Source organism: Protopterus annectens, chromosome 10.part0 (genome assembly GCF_019279795.1).
Source record: "Protopterus annectens isolate FY-2018-M chromosome 10.part0, PAN1.0, whole genome shotgun sequence".
NCBI lineage: Eukaryota > Metazoa > Chordata > Ceratodontiformes > Protopteridae > Protopterus > Protopterus annectens.
Genome location: NC_056744.1, coordinates 546186170 through 546208643, shown reverse-complemented (window position 1 = coordinate 546208643; position 22474 = coordinate 546186170). Strand labels below are relative to the sequence as shown.

At 37.2% G+C, this 22474-nt stretch overlaps 1 protein-coding gene across 2 annotated transcripts in view; it reads left to right on the top strand.

The window, feature by feature from the left end:
• Positions 1 to 22474, top strand: part of HSD17B7 (hydroxysteroid 17-beta dehydrogenase 7) — a 306654-nt gene that overhangs the window by 250255 nt on the left and 33925 nt on the right. For both annotated transcript variants that reach the window (XM_044085404.1, XM_044085405.1), the window contains exons 6-7: positions 17540 to 17644; positions 19311 to 19367. In XM_044085404.1, the coding sequence (XP_043941339.1) occupies positions 17540 to 17644; positions 19311 to 19367 (162 nt within the window). The remainder of the gene's footprint in view (positions 1 to 17539; positions 17645 to 19310; positions 19368 to 22474) is intronic.

Here is a 22474-nt window from a genome sequence, read left to right as displayed (position 1 = left end):
CTCTTTAAGGTAGATGTTTGAGACCCTGGATTCTCCTGGTGAGGAACCTCTGTGGTCTCTCCAGCTGCTGCATGTGCTTTGTGAGGTACATGCCGAAAGAGGTATTGTACTCAATAGTGGGTCTTATAAGGGAAGAATACAGGGATGTTATGACATCCATGTCCCTGGATGAAATCAGTCTCTGACCGCTTTCTCAGCAGTACCATGGTCCCATCTTGATCCTTGTCAGATGCACTACAGATGTACTGCTGATGTTGGTTATGATGTGCTTCCTGTTTTACACTAAATTAAGCTCATTGTCTTTAATTCTGGCCACTTCTCAGTAGTGGTCAAATGACATTATGCAGCTTTCTGTAGGTCTATATTTTGGCACAAAATATTGTATTCTGTTTTTTTTTTAATTTGTCTAAGTATCTTTCCTCCAGATTTATTCTATTTACTTTTATTCTTGTTATTCCATACTATTTTAATTTTGTTCTGCTTTTTTCCCCTGTATGAACTGTTATCAGATGCTTCTTTGCCATGTTGACCTCTTCAGCACTGAAAATCACTAAATGCTGTGAGAGAAGTCATCCTGCAGAACATTTTCGTACCAAAGCATGTTATGGTATGTTGTATGTTTTAAAATTGAACATACTGTACAAGATTGTCGGAAAAAATTTGAAGCCAGTAGCAGAAATAGGAGAGTTAATCCATCCTTGGGGGAGAAAGCTAAAGACCTGGCCTGTATATTGCAGTCTGGGGTGAAAGAAGGAGAAACAATAAAAAAAGAAAGTTTCCCATTAAGACAGCAGAAAGCACTGCAAAGAAAAAAATAACCCTAAAGAACCAGAAGTAAGACAAAAGGGGATAAGAGAGAAAAAAGTGGTATAATCCACATAATCGATTCAACTTGTATAACTGAAGGTTATTTCCACAAATGACAAGGTTAGATAACCTGCACCAGTCCTGAATCCAAAAAGGAAGTGCTTTGTAGAAGAAAGGAAACTGCAAAGCCCCCCCACCCCATAGAGATCTGACTGACGTTCCTAGTGTTACCAAATTTGCATATAAACTACAAAAAAACAACTGAAGAACATGCGAAGTAGGTAGCTATTCAATGTAGAAATGGTGATTTTGTCTGTTCCCTTAATCTTTCTCTGCTAAGCCTCCAACCCCTGGATTTGTAGATCTTATCTGCTTCATTAAGAAAATATAAAAGACTCTGAGGGATATGAGAGGTAATTCTGCAAGAAGTTGATGAACTCCTCACCTCTGCAGCCTTCAGCTGATAAATATTTCTTCTGTTTCATCAGGTGCACCACACTGACAAATATCTGTGGTCCAAATGAAGAGATAAAATGGTCAAGAAAAGGGAAGTAGCATTGCTGGAGCTGAATTCATCTTCAAATCCTGGTGCGTACTTTCACATGTTGGACCCTGTTTTCACAAAATCTCACCAAGATAACACTGGTATATAGACTGTATTTTGTATGTCATGCAAGAGAAGTAGGTTAAAAAAAAAACTGTGTGCACATGTCCCAGGATAAAAAAAAGTGCCCTATCCTGGTGTACACAAAAAAGATCCATAAAGATGACAAAATGGACCATTGATGATACAGACGAAAGCATGTGTTGTTACTATTATGCAAGAAGAGCTACATTTCTAGATGGAATGTTTAAAAAGATTGAGAGAAATTAGAGGAAAGAAAAGTACGTACACAAGAAAAATGTCAAAAGCTTCAAATAAATAGTTGTTAGTTAATACTGCAGATCCATGAAAAACATTACATAGAGAAAGAAACGTTTTGGTCCTAGAAGAAGTGACAGAGGAAGTGTGAAAATGTACAAAACCAAGACATTTGTTGAGGTCTCAAACAGAAACATGGACACGGGAAAGAAAAAGCTGTGCTAGGATACCATATTTATGCAAAGGAGAAAGCCAAACTAATCAATACAAAAAGCAGCTTAAAGGATATTTGAAGAGGAATAAAGACAAAAGCACCCATATGTGGAACATTTCACAATACAAAAAGAAAAAAAAAACAAAGGGGTGTAATAAAAGAGAATTGGAATGGTAGAAGTTAAATAGAAACTAAAGTTATGGATTATCTGTGAAGTGAAGGATTTAGTATAGAAAATCCAGCACAGGCAATGTTGCAGCTTTATGGAACAAGGAGTCCAGAGATTAAAGAACTGTAAGTGGAGCAGGAGGTATCCCGAGAAGTATAGACATGGGAAGGAAAGAATAGAGAGAGAGAGAAATATGTAATGGCATAGTATTTATATGCAAAGGTATAGTATTTATGCAAAGGGGTAGTATTTATGCAAAGGACAAAGCAAAACTTATCAATAAAAAAAAAAAAACGGCACCAAAGATATTTGAAGAGAAACAAACATAGGCAAACGCACCCAGATATGGAACATTTCACAATACTAAAAAATAAGAAAACAAATGTGGAAAAGTTAAAAAGAGGATTAGTAAGGAAGAAGTTAAGTACTGAAGTTAGGGAGACTCTGTGAAGTGAAATATTTAGTGTAGAAAATCCATCACAGGTAATGTCACAGTATGATGGAATGATAAGTCCCCAGATTAAGGAGAAACAGATGGAGTAGGAGGCATCCGAAAACTTGTTACATGGTGACACCTTCTGTTGGAGACCAGTTCAACTGAAGCTTCACAGGAAGAAAAGGAGTAGGAAGCCGTGGTAACTCTGGCACAGATGATGCTGCAGAGTGGTGGGCCAATGAGTTCCCGTATGAAGGAGCAGCTGATACTAGGGTGCACCTGAACAAGATATGTTAGAGGAAGATGTTTTGGAATTTTCTGTATAATACCCACAAGAAATGGAAAGCAACAAATTTACTCAGTCTAGAAGAAAATGATCTACGGGAAGAGCTGCTTGATTTAATAAAGATGGATAGCAATATTATGATAGATGAAAGAAGCCCGTTACAGAAAATAAATAAGACCTAAATTGTTACAAGTGTGGTAAAACAGATTATTACAGTAATTAGGACTATTAAGAGAAATATACAACAGAACTCTTATGTTTTTATGGTAAAACTTTAAGAGAAAGGAAGGGAAGAAATAAAATGCTACCATGGGGGCATTGGCTAGAGAATGCTATGAAGAAGTTAAGACAAGAAGCATCACTATAGAATGTAGAAAAGGAACAGATCATCAAAATTACTTAGAAAGATAGTCGTGGTAAAAGCAACACACAGTATCAAAACAGACTAGGATCTATCGTACATCATTGCAAATAATTTACTGAAAATACCAGTAAAGGCAGAAAAACTTAGAAAATATGCAGATAAATATAAAGGAAGTGTGTAAAAATAAGCAAGTCATTGAAGACCCAAAAAAGTTTTACAGAAACCTGGGAAACAAAGCAAAAGGAATAGAAATTTCACCATAAAAAGAAGAAATGAGCATGTTTTGGAGAAAGATTTATGAAGACCCTGTGGAACAGAGATGCTGAATGGATAGAAAATTTTAAAAGAAATAGTAAGGAGCTGTAATGTAGAGTATACAAAATGGGATGAAATAACGGCCATAGAAATTGAAACAAAATTAAGAAAAGCTAAAGGAAAAACCCCAGGCCCAGACACAGTACCTAACTTTTGGCTAAAAGTATTTAATATCTTTATACACCGGTTTAGCCCTGAGTGAGAATTACTTGTATGTACATATCAAATGGACACCAAACTGGTTAACAACAGGGAAAAATAATACTTCTTAAGGGTGAACCTGCATTCCATCCTAAATAGAGCAATAACTTCTCTTCCAATGATATACAAACTATATACTGGGATTGATACAGATGGTTTATATTCATTTAGAAAAAAAAAACACTCAATTAGGGCAGTGTAATAAAAGGGGAAAAAAGAAAGTCATATAGAGCAAAGGATCATGTATAACTAAATAAAACCGTAATAGAGAATTGTCAAAATGGGAAGAACCCAAGTATGATATAGATAGATATCAGAAAAGGATTTAACAGCATCCCACATTCAAGGATAAAGGAATTCTTACAAATGTGCAAGATACACCCTAGATTGATCAATTACATTATAACAGCCATGAAACTGTGACAAACCACTTTGTAGTTGAGAGACGAAGGGCAAATTGTTATCCCAGGGATAAAAATTCAAAGGGGGATATTCCAGGGTGATTCTCTTTCACCACTGCTGTTTTGTTTTGCCCTTAACCCATTAAGCTGTTTACTTAACACATTACGCTATGGTTGAGGTGTGACTCCCAGAAAACAACCTTGTTGAAAAAAATTGTCCTTTACTTTTTGTGGATGTATTAAAACTGTGTAGTTCATCAGATGAGAAGTTGAAATCGCAATTGCAAGTGGTTAAAACTTTCTCGGATTATGTAAGAATGACATTTGGTCTTGATAATTTGCAAAAGCAATGTTTAAAGCTGCACCACCAAGAACATATGCGATGTAAAGGAACTTTTGCAAGGGAGAGTGAATAATTTTTTGCGATTGATGAAGGATTGACAGTAAAACAAGAACAAATGTGAATATAACTCACTAAGGAATATGTCAGAAGATAAAAACTGATACTGATAACTGCCTTGACATCTAGGAGTAAAACCCAATGTATAAACCATTTTGATCTTTCTGTTCGATCTTACAGTTTTGGGATGATTGACTGACTTCAAAAGGTATTGTATCATTTGGACAGGAAAACAAGAAATATGAGCCATACTTATCAAAGTATATGTTAAAATGGCTGTCTACCAAGATTATATTCATCATTCTGAAGGAAGCAGTTGACTCCTCCAAACTGATTACATTTACAGATCCGCAGTCGTAGGAATGCATAGATATCTGCTGACCTCACAAGATCCAAACATAGTAAAAGTTTTAAAACATGAGGAGAAGTATGACAGCTTATCTGCTTATTTTAACAGAAACATTTCAGAGTAGATCAGGAATGGAAATCAAACCAGAAGTATACAAAAGTCGGTCAACAACTCAATGTGCCAAAAAAAACAAAAGAAAGATCAGATGTGAAGGAAAGAAATGTGGAAAAGACATAAATATTATGGCAAGTACAGCAATTTCCTGGAACATTCTCATGGTGATCAGGATTTGATACAGAAATGGTTAAGGAAAGTGAATTAAAACCAAAAGATGAAATAATGGTGGACCAGTGTAATGGACAATGTACACCCTGGTTTACAAACAATTGCAGATTCTTTAAAAAATGAACTAGAAGCTGTTGCATATCTTGTTATTGGGTGAGATACACTCATGGCAGAGGGCCTGTATACTGCAAATCAAAATAATGTGGCAAGCCAGTTGCATTTTGGATAGTGCAAATGCTTACAGTATTGAAGTAGCTGAGAAGCACTGGAAACATGAGCCACAAAACATTATAGACAGTGATGAAGTTTATATCACATGGGATCACCAATTACCATCAGTTCAAAAACAGATGCAAGAAAACTAGATATAGTAGTCCAGGAAAAGAAGACAAAAGTAGCATTGATCACTGAAATTGCTACACCTACTGATTTATAGTATCTTACGTACAGTGTGACACAAAGTCATAAAAGGCCAGGATTTGCATGCAGAAATGAGGACTGTGGAAAAAGGATACCCAGACAGCTCCAGTAGTAGTAGGAGACATAGGTATAATAAAAAGAAACTGTAAATTAGGCACTAGAAGTGCTCCAAAATTCCAAGCAAGGTATTTTATTGTACACAGAGTATCACAAACAAGTAAAACAATGAGGCGACCGCACAGGGCCGCATGCGGTCATCTCATTGTTTTACTCGTTTGTGGTACTCTGTGTACAATAAAATAGCTTGCTTGGAATTTCGGAGTATTTTTAGTGCCTACTTTACAGTTTTTGTGATTGGTTGGAGCATTTACTCTCTTTGGGCACTGACTTTGACTTCAAATTTGTGTATAGTAAAAAGAATTTACAGTCCTATTTTTAGATAATGCTACCAAGATGTGTAATTCTGTATAAATTACAGGAGTCGTCAATTCTGGGCATATTGTGGGTGCTGAGTATAGCACTTTTGGCTAACATCAAATATTGGCATAATGCTAATTAACATGAAATTTAATTATACCCTAAATTAGGAATGGGGTCCACTCCCATCATTTTATTAGAAACCAAAATAAAAAAACTCGAAAAACCAAAGAACATCCAAAAAACAAAAACCAGTGGTAAGCACAGCTAAATCGAACCAAGAAAGTCTGAGTGTTTAAAATGTTATTGTTAGCGCTTTCATGCACCAAACATGTATGCACTTCTTCAGACAAAGAATCAAACAACACTATCACCATATATATGGTCAAGAGTTAATTGCATCCAATTAGGAAAAGCATTAATTAGGAGTCAATTAAATAAATTTTTAACCTTCAATTTAATTGTATTTAATTGACTCCTAATTAATGCTTTTCCTAATTGGATGTATTGCATGAAAGCACCAACAATAAAATTTTAAACAACACTCATAGACTTTCTTGGTTCGATTTAGCTGTGCTTACCACTGGTTTTTGTTTTTTGGATGTTCTTTGGTTTTTCGCGTTTTTCTATGGCTGATCTTAGTGGTAACCAGCAGTCTCAGTCTGTTTTCCACAAGGCCTAATATTGTTGGGGCTTCCAGTCGGGAAGCGGACGCGATTGGTAATCTCACGGCATTGATCCAGCAGTTAACCCAGAGTGTCGACGACCTGGCGAGGAGAGTGTCCGACCAGGTAAAGGAAACCGCGGTAGTCGTTCGACCAAAAACTGGCGTGGTTTTCAACACGAGGCTTGGTTCTTCACCCGTTACCGATGTGCAACCACTTGTTCCGGTCCTGGGCTCACCGAACAATATGGAACCACTCTTGGTCGATGGAGTGGATGCTCATGACGGTAACCAGCGTGTTCCCATTTTAGCAACTATGTCTAACAATAACAATAGCAACATTAATTTTGGTGGCAATTATGTCAACACTTTGCCTAAATTAAATGAATTCATCAGTACACCTAACATCATTTTTTCTATGGACTCAAATGATGTTTCGTCTTCATATGGTGAACAACAAGACAACACTCATAACATTGCTTGGAAATTGAAACAATTCGACCACACTTTGTTAAAATATAAAAAATTACAAGTCGATGTGCTATATTTTCAGGAATGTATTAAACTAAAAATTGTACATAAGGGACTCCGTCAATGGAAATACCCATCAGGTGTAGTCAAGCATTCAGATTTCCATTTACGACTTATTCAGCTTTTTAATAAACAGGGGCTTGACTTCTTGGAACTACTTATTGGGGAATATAATAACCAGATGACTGATTTAAAACATCAATTAGATATATTTGACAATGGTATCACCTTGGACCCTGACTTTGGGCGATACGAATATGATTATAAAAGAATTTTTACAAGTATCGATTCTCTTTTCGTTAAGATTACGGACACCAAAAAACGTAAAATCAATAGGGACAAAGCAGCATATGAGCAAAAACGTGCATACCCTGACCCACCTCTTAGTCGGGTGGATGTTAATTCTAGTACTTTAGTGTCTTCAGTTATCATGGCAACCAACAACGTCGATGCGTCACGCACCGATGATGTCATACAACCATCTGGTACTAACAATGGCGTTTCTAACACCAATGTAAACTCTGAAATCCGACGTAGTGAACGGATCCAAAATAACAATCAACAGCAACGCCAAAAACAACAACAAAATAACCAACACCTAGGACAAAAAGATGACCACCAGGGTTTTCAAAGGGCCAACATTTATTCCAACAAAACGAACTCCAATTGGGGCAAACGAGCACAAGGCAAGAAGAACAACAATCGGCGCAGGAGGTAATTCCTGCTCCTGATCGTTTGGTCATCCTTACAAGTACTAGTGGTGATTTCAATGTGTACAATTTTTCTCCTTTGGTTATTCCACAAGAATTGGTTGATTTATTATCAAAAGGTTTCAATTTTGTACCATATTCTAAGCCTGACCTTGCTCGAGCATTATGTGACCTTAAGATGTATACACGTAAGATGAACCTCAAAGCAATGTTTGGACATTCTAACAACGTGTTCTCTGATGAACGCATTTCTAGCATTTACAATCCCCCATTAGGCAACAGTTTGGCTTTGTTTGAAAAAATGTCTGAAATCCACTTTAGAGCTTTAAATAAGCAGTATTTCCGTTATAGATGTTATAACATTCTCGAAAAGGACCTTATCGCATATGTTAGAACACATAATATTCGCGTCATGAAACCTGATAAAGGTGGTGGCGCTGTTCTTATGGATGAGTTAGACCACGAGAATAGGATGCACAATATGCTTTCGAGTTCTAGTTATACTAAGGTTTCACTAAACGAACTAAATCAGGCTTATCAAAGTATTAAGAACTCTTTGAGTGATTTATTTATTGAAGCAAGTATTACCTTAGAAATGTACCACTATTTGAGTATGCCAGCCCCTTTGGTGCCTGTCATATTTGGGGTCCCTAAACTTCATAAAAATGTCAATGATCCACCCTTCAGGCCCATCTTTGATGGACGTAAATCGATTACTTATGCATGTGCAAAATGGGTCGACAATAAATTAAAAGATGTCTTAAAATCAGAGACGCAAATATGTCGCGACTCATGGCACGTGCTACAACAACTCAATAACATCCCGTTTGATTCCAATTTCAAATTTTTGACCATAGATGTCAAAGATTTGTGTACGGTAATTCCACAAGGGCTTGGTACTGAATGGGTGAGGGATTTTTTGTTATTTAAACAGCTTTCTGGACATGATATTGACCTGATTATTGGTCTTTTGGAAATAGTTTTGGGTAATAACTTTTTTATCTTTAAGAAAGAGTTATTTTTACAGAAATCAGGTGTTGCCATGGGCTCCCCATGTGGAGGGAGCTTTGCCAATTGTGTCATGGCATTTTGGGAACATACTTTTTTGTTCCCACATCCTTTGTATAATCAGGTAGTCGTCTGGTATACACGTTACCAAGACAACATATTTATTGTTATGAAAGGGACCAAAGAGGACGCTATTAAGTTGGTGGAAGTTATGAGCTCTTTCACATCCTTCTTGGAATTTACGTTCCAATTCGAGGATCAAGCTATTAAGTTTTTTGGACATTCTTTTGGAGAAGGATGTAGAATATGAAAGATATTGTACTAAAATATACAGGAAGCCACTTTATAGTAATGCCTTCTTACATTTTTCCAGTAATCACCCATTCTTTCAAAAGAAAGGTGTGGTCAAAGGTCAGCTGGTAAGAGCGTCTCGTATGTGTTCTAACGATGACGACTTTGATTAAGAATGTAACCGGTTGGGTGTGATGTTCTCTAATAGAGGCTATCCACCTAAATTGATTCATTCTATGATTAGGGAAATTAACCACAAAAGACAAGTTGGTCTTCTGGGACCTATCCTAACTGCAGGTTATATGTTAAATTTCCCTATAGTGTCTCCCATTGAAGGCAACGATGTAACGTTAGATGTATTTCCAACAAAAAACACAAATTATGGTACTAGTTTTTTAACACAATGCAATGATGTAGCTTCACAACTCAGAGAAGTTTTAAACAATAATTGGGACCTTATTTCACAAGATCAAAAACTCAGTACAGTACTGGGTTCAAAACCTTTAGTAGTATTCAAGAAAGCACCTTCGCTGAAAACTCTTTTTGAATTACCTATTAAACAATATAAAGTTAGTAAGGGTATGTATAAATGTGGGCGCTGTAGTTATTGTAAGTTTATTCAAATTGGCTCTACTTTTCAAATCAGGGGGGTTAGATACTCTATCCATGATAAATTTAATTGTGAAAGTCAAGGTGTCATATATTTAGCCTCCTGTAAATTATGCCCTGTATTTTATCTGGGCAAAACTGAGCGTCAACTTAAACAGCGTATTTACGAACACATGTACGCTATTTCTAAAGGTACAACTTCCAATGCGTTGGCTAAACACATTGGTGAGTTTAACACGCATAGTTTTTCATTCACAGTTGTACAACAGATCTGTAGAAACCCGAGGGGTGGGCCTTGGCATCTGAAGCTTGAGGAACAAGAGTTGTTATGGCAACTGCGGACTAATGCTTATGTGTATCCTGGGATTAACGATATGTGTTCAATAAAATGCTTTCAGGTTAAAAGCATTGGAACGTTAGTTCCAATTCAAGCTTTAGGTATTATTTATAAGCTTTTTTAACGTGAAGAACGCTGATGTTGTTTGAAAGTGACATCTGTAATCTTTCTGTGATGTTTTTTGTTGAAAACTCTGTCCTTAGTTGAAAGTTCTATACTGCTGGATAGTTTTAATTTTTAATTTTTAACCTTCAATTTAATTGTATTTAATTGACTCCTAATTAATGCTTTTCCTAATTGGATGTAATTAACTCTTGACCGTATATATGGTGATAGTGTTGTTTGATTCTTTGTCTGAAGAAGTGCATACATGTTTGGTGCATGAAAGCACTAACAATAAAATGCACTCATAGACTTTCTTGGTTCGATTTAGCTGTGCTTACCACTGGTTTTAGAAACCAAAATACTTGGAGAAATTAAACGGAGAGAAGTATTTCCTATTCGTTTATGACAAACCTGTTGAAGAAGCATTGCATCTGGGGTAACAGGTGGGTTTTTTGCCAAACCAACATTAAATATATATTCTGAGTTTTGCAGTAGGGTTTATTTCTTTATCAGATTTATGTAGTATTAGAGAAAGTTTTCCTTGATGATTGGCTTTGACTTGGAGCCATGTCTGAATATTCTTGGACAAAAAGTTATTTATTTATTTATTTTTAAGTCCACTCTGGACCCCACAGTCTTGGACCTTTCAAACTCTGGTAGTTAAGAATGACCTGTGTTACTGCTGTAGAACTCCTTATCCAACAAAAAGTGTTGATGAACGATGCCAGTTTATGGGGCACCTGGTGACATTTCAAGGACCATAATTGCTGAACTCTGAATAGTGAAACTACAAGTACAAATGTGGACCAACATATTTTGTGTCCAACCTTGTACGTCTGAGTATCCCCCCACCAAGATTCCACGTGAGAACAATACCATTGCAAGCGTGCAAACCTATCCTTTGGGTGGACTGTATCTCCAAGGGTGTTTATCAAGTGGCTAGTAAATGTACTTGTTCTCACGAGAACACGAGTGATGTGTGTGTGTCTGTCTTCTGACTATCAGCAGTTGTTGAACTGAAGGAATGAGAGTGTAAAGTTGATCAGTGTCTCTAAGCAATTGCAGCAAACTGGGAAAGTGGCTTTCTGTGCTTTCTCATTACATCCATTTTCTATGTACCATGGTACATGCTTTACAGCCAAAGGTATAGATAGCTCAGAACATTGGCATAGAAACAGCAGATTTTTTAAAAGTTTTCAGATAAGGTCTGTTTTCTTTGAAGGAGTTTCTTGTGTCTGTGGTGTACATTGCAATTTGTACAACCACATTTATTGTTTCAAGACTGCACATGAGAAAAATGACATCACCCCTCATGGCTGTGTGAGATCATTCAGAGCAAGCCTTCATGTAGATTTTAACTGTAAAAAAGGTATCCACAAGCTGTCTCTGTGGGCAGATATGTGGAAGGTTTAGCAGTAGGTGCTAAGCAGACCTCTTGAATTATGGTTACTGATCCTTTAATGCATCAGGGTATGATACCTAGGACTTCTCAGTAGTGACTATATTAACATAAAAAACAAGGCTGCCTTTTGGCTAACACTGATTTTTTTCTCCCTAAAATGTCCAGTCAGATGAGGTCCTGCTTATAACAAGACAGTACCACAGCCATGTGAAAATGTTTTCTTTCAGCTTGAAACTTTCTTGCTAAATATTTGGAGGTGGGCATGTCAGAATAAAAGTGTTGGCATTACAGCTTTTATACCTGTTCTGCATAAATCAGGCACTCTGATTAGGAGAGTGTCATAAGCATGCAGTTGGCAGTAGGACCAAAAGTTGAGTATAGCAGTTCTTATCGTCAGATAAACTGATTTGCCTTATAAAGCAGTACCCATCCCACAACATTTTCTATAGGGATTGCTCATGACAAAAAATATGAAAGAAAAATGAGTGCTTCTTCAAGAGGGCTGTGACATTTGTATGTGTTGTTTTTATTACAAGTCCAACTCTGTGTCCTCAAGGACTTATGCATACCACTCTTGTCGGTCAGGAACTGATTTTTTTAAGTTCTTGAAAATGTGTCCATTACTTCAGTAATATTGTCAATCCATATCTTTCCCTTCTTATGCCTTAGAACTTTCCCAGCATCAATGTCTTTAATAGTGAATCCTGTCTTTACATTATGTGATCAAAGTATTTGAGTTTTAGTTTTACTACCAGACCTCACACAGTAAACCATCTGGATTTATGTCATAACGTGTTTAATCTTTTTGAAATCCTTAAAAGATGTTCTTTTTAACAGTGGACTTGAGAAACACTGATTCCCTGTGCACAGCCTTCCTTAAAATCTAACTTTCACAGACATGTATTAGTGGGTAAACTATAGTTTTGACAGCACAGGCATTATTGACAATGTGATGTCTTTGCTCTTTAAAATCGTATCCGGCTTTTATGGAATTTTTATGCATGTGTACCCTATTTCTCTGACCAAAAGGTGTCTCTGAAAACACTGCTGAGTCAAGTACAGCCCTTCCTAATAGATCCTGGTTAGCAGAACTGGAAGCTGCCATTGATTTAATTCACTTGTTTCATTATAATTCACTTGTTTCATTACTCTGCTTTCTTGGCAGCTTTGGAAAATTTTCTGATTTTTGAATCTAAGTCATCTAGATTGATTAACTTTCTGCAAAAAAAAAAAATAGCATTAGAAATGGTGTTCAGAACTGGATTTTTGTAGTAGGGATAAAGCCCCACACCATGTCATGCAGAGGGCTATCTCAGTACCTCCTTTACATTTATAATCAAATCGAAAGCTACTGTGCTTGGGAAAAGTGAAATTTCCCGTGCAATGACATCAGCTGTAGTGAATTTTGCAGTATTTCTTTTTACCCACGTTGCTGATTACCAGTGTTCCTACTACTGAGAACTGTACTTTGATTCTTAATAACAATTTATTGCCGGGTCCAAGTCTTAAAGTTTTAACAGACTGGAAACCTGCAAGTAAAAAATACTTCACCAGCAAGTTGCAAGTTTTAATATCATGCTATAAGTAATAGTGTTGTATTCCGTTACTGTACACTGTGTAGTCTACTATAGCATTTGTATTCATTTTGCACATGCCTGGCTTAGTCTTCTGTAAAGATATGTATAGCTGGAGTCATCGTAATTGTATTATCATTCTTACTTGACACTGAAACTTTACCTGAAATGGCTCTACTTCTAAGACCACAAAGATGTAACTTTGCTTTTGTATGAGATCTAAACTACCTGCTGGAGCAGCTACCTTTGGAGCCTATGAACTAGCAAAATTAGCAAATAGGGATGTAGCCTGAAGAACTCAGTTTCTGGCAGCAGTGATGTCTACAACAAAAAATGGAGTCACAAATGCTTATGTGCATTATAACATAAGCAATTCTTCATCTTGCTAGAGCACTTTCAGAAAAAGAAGCCTATATTTACGCCAAAAGTGTTCCAAGAACAGATGTAGAAGAAACAATAAAGTGAGCGTCTATTGCAAATGCATGTAAATTTAGGCATCTTTGATGGTAACAGTTGTAAGTTCTGATACCCAAGTCCTAGAATGGTGAGACTGAATATGCAAAAAATGGGGATTTACAATACATGCACGAAGTCCACAATCACTGTATCTCAGTCTTGAGAGTTAAGTAGCAAGGGTGTGGAGGTTGACCCCCCCCCCCCCATAAAAAATAACTTTAAAGGTGTGTGATTGTCAACATTTGCAGTTCTGTTTTAGTTTCTCTGTTTCTGTAATGTTGCGGTTTATAATAGCAGTTACAAGTCTCAGAATTGAAGTAAAGAGTGCTCTTTGAGTGATATCCTGTAACTGCCCTGAAGTATTGTATTCTGAATGAATGTCATGAAGCCTTACCCAAAAACTAAATCTAGTTTGTCTAAGTTCCTACTGAACCCTGTTGCAGACTATGCAAAATGCATGGTGGCACTACTGAGGCCCTTGTTGCATTTTCAAGAGCTGGAAAAGTTTATGTAAATGACCTTCACAACATTGCAGTACTTATCTGCAGTGCAACTTTATCAGCTGTGTCTGAGTGGTTTTCAAAATATTGAGAAGCGTCAACTGACAGATATTAAACAAGATCACGACGTTAAAGAAAACATCCTGCAACCAGACCCTACAGTAATGGATGAGAGATGCAATTTTTTTTTCTTCTTTGAAATTTGCACAGAACATTACAGTGACTCCTGAACAATCAATACTCTAGACCAAGTGGAGTACCCAGACTTATCAGTCCTTGGATGTAGAGCAGGCTTACTACTCTTTATCAGCAAAGGTGCTGAACATGGTGGTGGTGGTACACTTTTTGTGTTTTGTAAAAAAAGAGAAGTGTGCAAGGAGCTGTCTGTGTTGTTCTAGCTATAAAGTGTTTGGAAGCAAACAGTGAAGTGCCATCACAATTTCCCCAAGGCAGGTCTGGAGAGAGATGTATGGTGGCAGGTAATTTCATGGCTGTGCCCCAAAAAGGGTAAAGTCACAACGATCTCTCTCACAAGAGTGTAGACTACAGAAAGTGATGCAAGATCTTCAGCAGCCTATCAGCAGTGGTGCTGTTTGTGAGTGGTTGGTAGGGCTAAAACAATGGTATAAGTGCCGCAGTATGCGTCAGAGTAGGGAATTTGAGACAAGCCACCTACTTGGCTGCATGTATGTGGCTTATGTTAAATATATGTTACCTTACTTTTTTGGTAAGAGTAGATGAGTGTGTTTATGGCAGAATGTACGTTCTCACTAGTTGGGGTATCTGACTCTGCTCTGGGATTACAACCCAAGGCAAGGTGCTGAGAAGTATTTTCTGTCACTTCTTTGGGGGGTTACTCCTATATAAATGAGGGTTGGACTATACAATTTGTTTGTTTTTATTGTTATTGCAGGAACAGGTTTCTTTTCCTTGTCTGGGTATTAGAGAATGCTATCTAGCTGTGAAATGCAAGGGAACGTAAACCAGGCCAGGAAATTAAATGTCAGAAGAATGTAAGTTTTCATTTCAGGCATGTTTTCATTAGTCTGGTTTTAGCTGTTGTGGGATTTCTTAGTTAGACAATATGCAGACTTTATCACTGAATTATAACAGGCTAAATAATACAGTGAAAACTGCTCACCTCTATGCCTGAATTAAGTCTCCGTATTCTCCTATTATAAAAATCGTACCTTTTCCTCTTGAGCATTATAAGCAGTGTTGGCTTAGATCTCTTTAGTGTCTTTGTCCCTTTTGAAGTGTAAAAAAAAAAAAGTGGAAAGCTGCCTTATCAATAATATGTTAATATTGTATGTAATTGTGTGTGTGCATATATATATATATATATATATATATATATATATAATTTGGTCCTTATCAGACCCATTACTGAGTATAATGCCCCCTTCGGCATGGACCTAACCAGACATGTGCAGTAGTTGGAACAGCCACAAAGATTCCTTAGGATAATCCAGGGTATAAACACATCGTCCTATACAGATCTCCTTAAATTCCTGTTTCTATACTCAGTCTCCTACAGGTTTCTGAGAGGCGAGCTATGTCTGGCAATCAAGTTATCCCCTCATCCAGCTTTGATGGACCTTTTGCACATCCACAAAATCAACAGCATCAGAACCATTAGATGCAAGGATTTAAATTTGCTTGCGATGACATGTTAGCCATGCTATGGAACAGGCTGTCCATCCATGTAAAGCAAAGTTCATCCTTAACCCTATTTAGCTGTAATATTGGCCAGTGGCTGGGAAATCTGAAATTCACCCCAGGTCTGGCCCCATGTCTGTGATGGACAGAGGCAGACAGTAATGCCCAAACTAACATACCTTCCCCACATAACTTTTGGAAACTGTAACATACCCCTCTCCTAGTAAATGCCCATGATACATAGGGACACAATTGGGTTGGGTTGCATTGCTCAGCTTATAAAGGCCCTAGTGGCCATTAGCCTAGTATATACCTATGAATCTAAGAGACATTTCTTTCTAAAGCTTCCATTATCTTGAACATATCTCCAGTGACTTCATCTGAGCCTGAGACTTTCCATGACTAAATCTTCATTAATGCACTTCATACCCCTTCTAGGGTGGGATCTCATTCGTCTGTCAGAGTAGGACTGTGCACATGGCAGTGCATCTTTGTTTTTTTTTTTTTTTTTGTTTTTTATTAAAAAACTTCTTGAGGTACTTCTATCTGCCCTTTGCGTACTCTAAACGGCTAAGCATATTCTTGTCGCCATTCCATCTGAAATGGCACTGTTGGCTATCTTCTTTATTATTTAATCATTGCCTTGTAACCAGATAGACCTTCTTTGTGCAGCTACTGATTCATTTACAAAAGCTGGTAGAGTTTCTCCGATATATTTTCTTTGCCATTGCAACTGCTTCTTTAGCCTGTTTGTTAGCCAGTCAGTATTCCGGTTTTCCTGATCCACCTTTTCAATCTCCCGAGTCTTATACTCCTTTGTTTTGATAACTTCTTGGATTTCTACATTCAAGCACCAGGTTTCTCTTTTTATGTGCCTTACATGTATCCTTGGCTCAGTTGCATATCTGTTCTATTGTCTTCTGACATTGTTTTAAAATGCTGCCATTTGTCGACTTCACCTATTGCCTCTTTTTCTTAAGGTGCTAGAGCCCTGTGTATTTCTTTCAACTCGTGTATTTTTGCTCCAGCAACTTAGTTTTCAGCCTTGTCCGTCTTCTCTGACCATTGCTTGCAGCAGATTATGGCCTCTAGTGTTTTAAGGTGGCGGCCAGCTGTTACACTAGGGATGATGTTGCGGTCTCTGTTGTCACTACATTGTAGTTTTCTCTCTCGATGGAAGTCCACCTGAGTTGCATATTGACCACTCTTGTAGGTTACTTGTGACTCTCTGTTAATCATGTGGCCACACTTAAGCCATTTACCAGACAGAAGTTAAGAAAGGTAACCATGTAAAAAGCTGGGACTTTGACAAATCATACATTTTTATTCAATTTACAGGTGCTTCCTTGAAAAAAAGTTTTTCTTTTTTTTTTTGGGGGGGGGGGTGTATGTGGCTATATGCAAACTTGTATTCTCAATCAGTTCTGAAGCAGCAGGTACTTTTTAAGCAGTTTTTTCTTTTAGTCATTTTTAGGGAAAGCTATTATGATCCTTTCTCATCCTTGTTTTAAATTTTCAGCTTTTATTTCATCTTTGTGAAACATTGTTTAATTTTATTCCACCTTGTCTCTCACCCAGTTTGTAAACAAATCCTTCCTTCCGAATTTTGTTGACAACTATAAATACAATCTGGGAGCAATTGTATCCCACACCATTCAGTCTCCAGTACAGCATATACATTTGTGTGTGATATTTTGTTAATAGTGCATTATGAAAACAGCAAAGAATATTCTGCTCTCACTTGACCAAAAGGATTTTCTTTTGCAGGGTCTCTATTCCAGTGTGGTATGCCCTGGTCTTGTCATGACAAACTTGACTTATGGGATTTTACCGTCTTTCTTTTGGACACTAATTATGCCCGTCATGTGGCTGGTGAGTAGGCTTCTGTTTTAACTGACATTGTAACAAGCTGTGATGGTTTAAGATGGCTATAAATATGAGCATGTTCAAACTGCTTCTTCCAATAACCTTTTTATGTTATCTCCACTTTTAACATAAATATCAGAAATTACTGGGAAATGTGCATTTTTGACAAATGGTCTTTATCCATCTGACTACAGTGCAGTGGTTTTATTGCTGAGAGACTTTTTCAGCAAACCTGTGGTTTTGCACTTTATTTATTGTTGTGCAACGGTGGAATTGGGGTGTGTCTATGTATATACATATATATTGTTCCATATGAGCTGGCCAGTGTTAAGTGATTTTCCATATTTTTACCTGTTTTCCCCATACTTATTTTATTTTTAGTCAAATTATGTAGTTGTCTCTCTTCAAAGTTAAAGTATTAAAAATGGACACCGGTAGGGATTTATCAGAGGTGATGGTAGGAATGCGGCAGTCCTCATTGAACAGTGCAGTGTTAATGGAACCTTACTCATAATTCCAGCCTTTGGTGTAGATTGATGTCATTTGCTCAAGCAGCCTGAATGTCGATTGACATAACAGTAACATCCAGGATGTTGAATTGAAAACATCCAGAATGTTAATTGAAAAACAGAAAAAAAATTGTTTTACTTCCAGGGGGCAAGCCCTCTAAACCCCCCCCCCCCAACCCACCTCTAGATAATTATATATTCCAGCTTTGAGATCACAGGACAGCAAGAAAAGGGGCAATACTATGATTACACTGTGCAGGCTTTCCTTTTATTCCCGTACATCAACATTTCTGATGTCAACGTTCAGGTTTTAACCTTTCTGTTCTCTGCATTTACATCATTACGGTAATTATCACAAACTCCTTTAATATCTTATAAATTGCTTACATTACTCAATGTTTCCATGATTAATAAAAACACTAATATTGAAAGTGGGGAACCGTATATAGTTTCCCTTTTCATGAAAGGGTGATGATATTGTATTGATGGTCCGAGTAGAGGCAGTTTGATTGTTATATGTGGCCGTTAGTGAATGCTTGAGGAAGTCCCTTTTTATCCACTACGTTTCACTGTAGAATATCAAGTGCTTTATCATAGTTGATGGCAATTACCAAGCAAGATAAATGAGAATTTTCATAAATCTGAAAGTAAACAGCTTCCTAAACTAGCTCCACCCTTCAGAAAGCCAGCTTAGTGTCTGTCACTAATTTTAGGTGCTAAAAGTTTGTCTATTAGATGATAATTTACCTTCTAGATTTGTTTCCAAAGAACTCAGAAAAAGAACAGCTTGAACTTTACAAGAGCCATATCCTTTACTAGATATTGACAAGATTATGTATTAACGGAATGGGTATCTTCTCCCCCTTTGCATACATCCCTTGGAAATAGTTTGACAAAGCTTTCAAACCTTCTGTGTTTCTTCTTTGTAATACTGTCTAATGAAGTGGATTTATAATGAAGTGGATTATCTTTCAGGATATTTTTAGCTTAGCTTTGATGAGTGGGAGGTTTCTAGCAAATAAATTCTTATAAAACGTAGCCTCCCAATATTGATGTCTGCATGCTAACAGTGAGGGGCTGTAGCCAAAAAAAATAACTTTGTTTGTAATGATGCTGCTGTGATTGCTGAACTGACTAATGCCTCTCCTTGCTTTTGTGTTTAGATACGGGTTTTCACAAATACTTTCACACTGAGTCCATATAATGGAGCAGAAGCACTGGTAAGTGATTGTCAAACCAAGACATTAAATGTGGTGTTTGTCCCTCTCCCTTAACTGTGCAGCAGCTAGTGTAGAAACTTATTTGTATTCATGCACTTAAATCGGCTCAAATCCTTGACATCAAAACTCTAACTATGGCCCAGGTGGCCAGGGTTTGATTAGCAGACCAGGCACTGACGGATTTTGTGCAGGGGGGGGTGGGGGAAGGATGAAGCCTGCCTGCCTCAGAAAGGAGGGGTGGGCACACATGAATACAATGTACTCTCTTCATTAGAATCCGTGGTAGAGACTGGAGAATACAAGAAGGTGCTCATCATACTGAGATTTTCATTTAACGAGGGTTGTGCTTGTGGTAAAGCTAATGTCTCTCACAGTAGCTCATTGCATTTCCATTCCCTGGACATCTTTTGGGCATGCATGGGGGGGGGGCATAGTAATAAGGAGGAATCTCCCAGTGTCTGCATATGTGATGACATCACACGAATATCATGATTATTCCACTCACTTCCTGGGTAATGTATGGCTCGTGCTACTTCAGGAATAAAGAGGCGAGTAGTAAGAGGAGAGAGCAGATACAAAAAACATAAGTAAATAAATGCGTTAAAACTCTTATTTTTGCATGTGGTTCTTAATTTAAACAAGGGAATGTTATTTTATAATTATTAATGGTAGAAGATCTGTTAATATTTGTGAAATAATCACAAATATGTCACATGTTGCAATATATAGTTGTGTATGTATTTATAAAAAAATTACCAGGAAAGCTAATAAATAATAAGCTAATGAAATCTCATTTCCAGATTCATGCAGAAATGTTGGGGGAAGAGGGGCAGAGTGTAAGACAGTGTGTGTGATAGTATGTCATAAAATACATTAATAACCAAGTACAGCAAAAATGTGACATTCTTAATTAGAAGTATCTTGTAAAATAAACAAGTGGGAAAAAAAGACCAGTTGATATGTTATTAGGGTTATAATGACATAAGGTATGCCCTATTCTGTGCCAAAATCTTACATAGTACAGTCTAGTTTGCAAGTACAGGATAGCTTAAAAGACTGAAATAAAAAAAAATCATGGCTTAGTGCAAACAAGTTTGATTCCACAGTGTTGCAGTATAAGGACAGGAAAACTGTTTTACAGATAGCAGACGAGACCTTATAATGCTCCCATCTTGCTAGGCATTAGCTGAATACACCTTTGTAAACATGTTCAGAAATATTTCAGTAGCTATGGTGCAGTAGTGGAGAGAAGACAAAACGTTGCCTTTAGTGTACACATTGTGGAGGATACACATTCAACATTTATGAATATCTAGCAAATTTTAAGCTACAGATTGTCAAACAGCAGCGGTAGTAACCCAGCATAAAAGAAAAACAGCTCAGTTACAAGAACATTGAAGGTACATTAATAAAATCAGCAGCCATGCGCAGCATATACTAGCTATTTTTGTTAATGCCCAGATAATCTGCTAGGAGTGCATATCACACCTGTACACTGTTCTATATTTACAGGAAAACTCCAAAAGGGCATACCCCAAGGCATGGATATTAGAACTAGAAACATACATATGCATGACTGTGAACTGCATGGGTTATACAAATGCCATTGTAATCTGCCACCCAGAGAAACGTGTTAGTAACCCATGTGATTGAAGGCGGTAAGAGACAGTCGCACAGCAGATGTAAATGTAAAGATAATATATACTGATGTCCTATAGCTGACACCCCCTAAAAAATATTAGTAGCATTTAGAGACAAGTCCCAAAGCCAGTGACTAGTCTTGCATATGCAATATGCAAAGACATGTGGAACATGAGCAGTTTAATTATAATCAACAGTGTCAGTGACTCAACAAGTATCACACTTGCTTTTGTTGCTGGAATATCAGAAGGCTATGGGTTCTCTTCTCACCTCAGGTGACTAGATTCATTTTCATTACTAGCACTGCAGTGCAGCATTAACAGGGATGGGATGCTGCATACCTGAGTGTGCTGTCCTTCAGAAGAGATGTTTATCTGAGGTCCAACCTGTCTGAATTGATGGCACCTAATTTGGGTATTAAAGATCCACAGCATTTACTGAAAAGAGCAGGAAAATTCTTCTGGTACCTTGGTTAAATTTCCCATATTCGGTATAAATACACCCTAAGGTGTCCCCTAAAGTGAGGCTAATAGGTTCTCATGTGTTTACTAGGCTAATGACCACAAGGGCCTTTTTAAGCCTAGCTATGCATCCCAAATCTCTGACAAGTTCTGATACCCTTGATAAGTGTAAACATTGGCCTGGGAGATGAACCATTTACAGGCTACCAGTTTGCATTAGAGACATAGGTGACAAACCAGGGATGAATTTCTGGTTTCTGTTAAATAAAAACAAATGATAACACAGGAGGCTCAGATGCAAAAGTTTACTAGTGTACACCAGGAGGCAAAAAACCATACAAGTACAGAGTTTTGTCTGACATGATGCAGGAAATACACAATTTTATATAGGTTTAACACTCAAGCTGTGCCCACCTTACTGACGTGGTTAGTCACAGGGCACCTACATCACTATGGTCTACAATATTCTATTCATAAGAAAAAGCTGATGTTATACATTTTAAAAGTTTTCCCATGGGAATAATACAGCCTTGCAAAGCACCTGGTTAGTTATAATGTCTTTCTGTAAATGTTACTCCTTCAAGGTTTCAGGCCTGCTCGAATACAATAGTTGGTTCAGTCTTGTAATATACTTCTTTGTTCTTCTTGCAACATTACTTCAGCAGCTGTGTCTTATCTTTGGTAACATTCACAAGGCCAATTATCCCAGAGGAAGGAAGAAGATTTTCAATGCTTTATACATTTAATTTCCTGACCCAGCAGATAATCATTAGTGAAAAACATAAGCTTGCTGAGCTGGCTACTGCCAGGGTCAGAGTTCAAATACACTGCAGCTCCAAAGCTTCAAGCAATTACATGTAAAATCATTCTTATTGCCATATTGTAAATAGAATAAAATGCATTATATACTATTTGCTTTTAAACTAGCACTTTATACATGTTCAAATACATATTTTGCTAACATTTTCCTCCCTTTTAATACTTTTTATTCTATTCAGAAATATA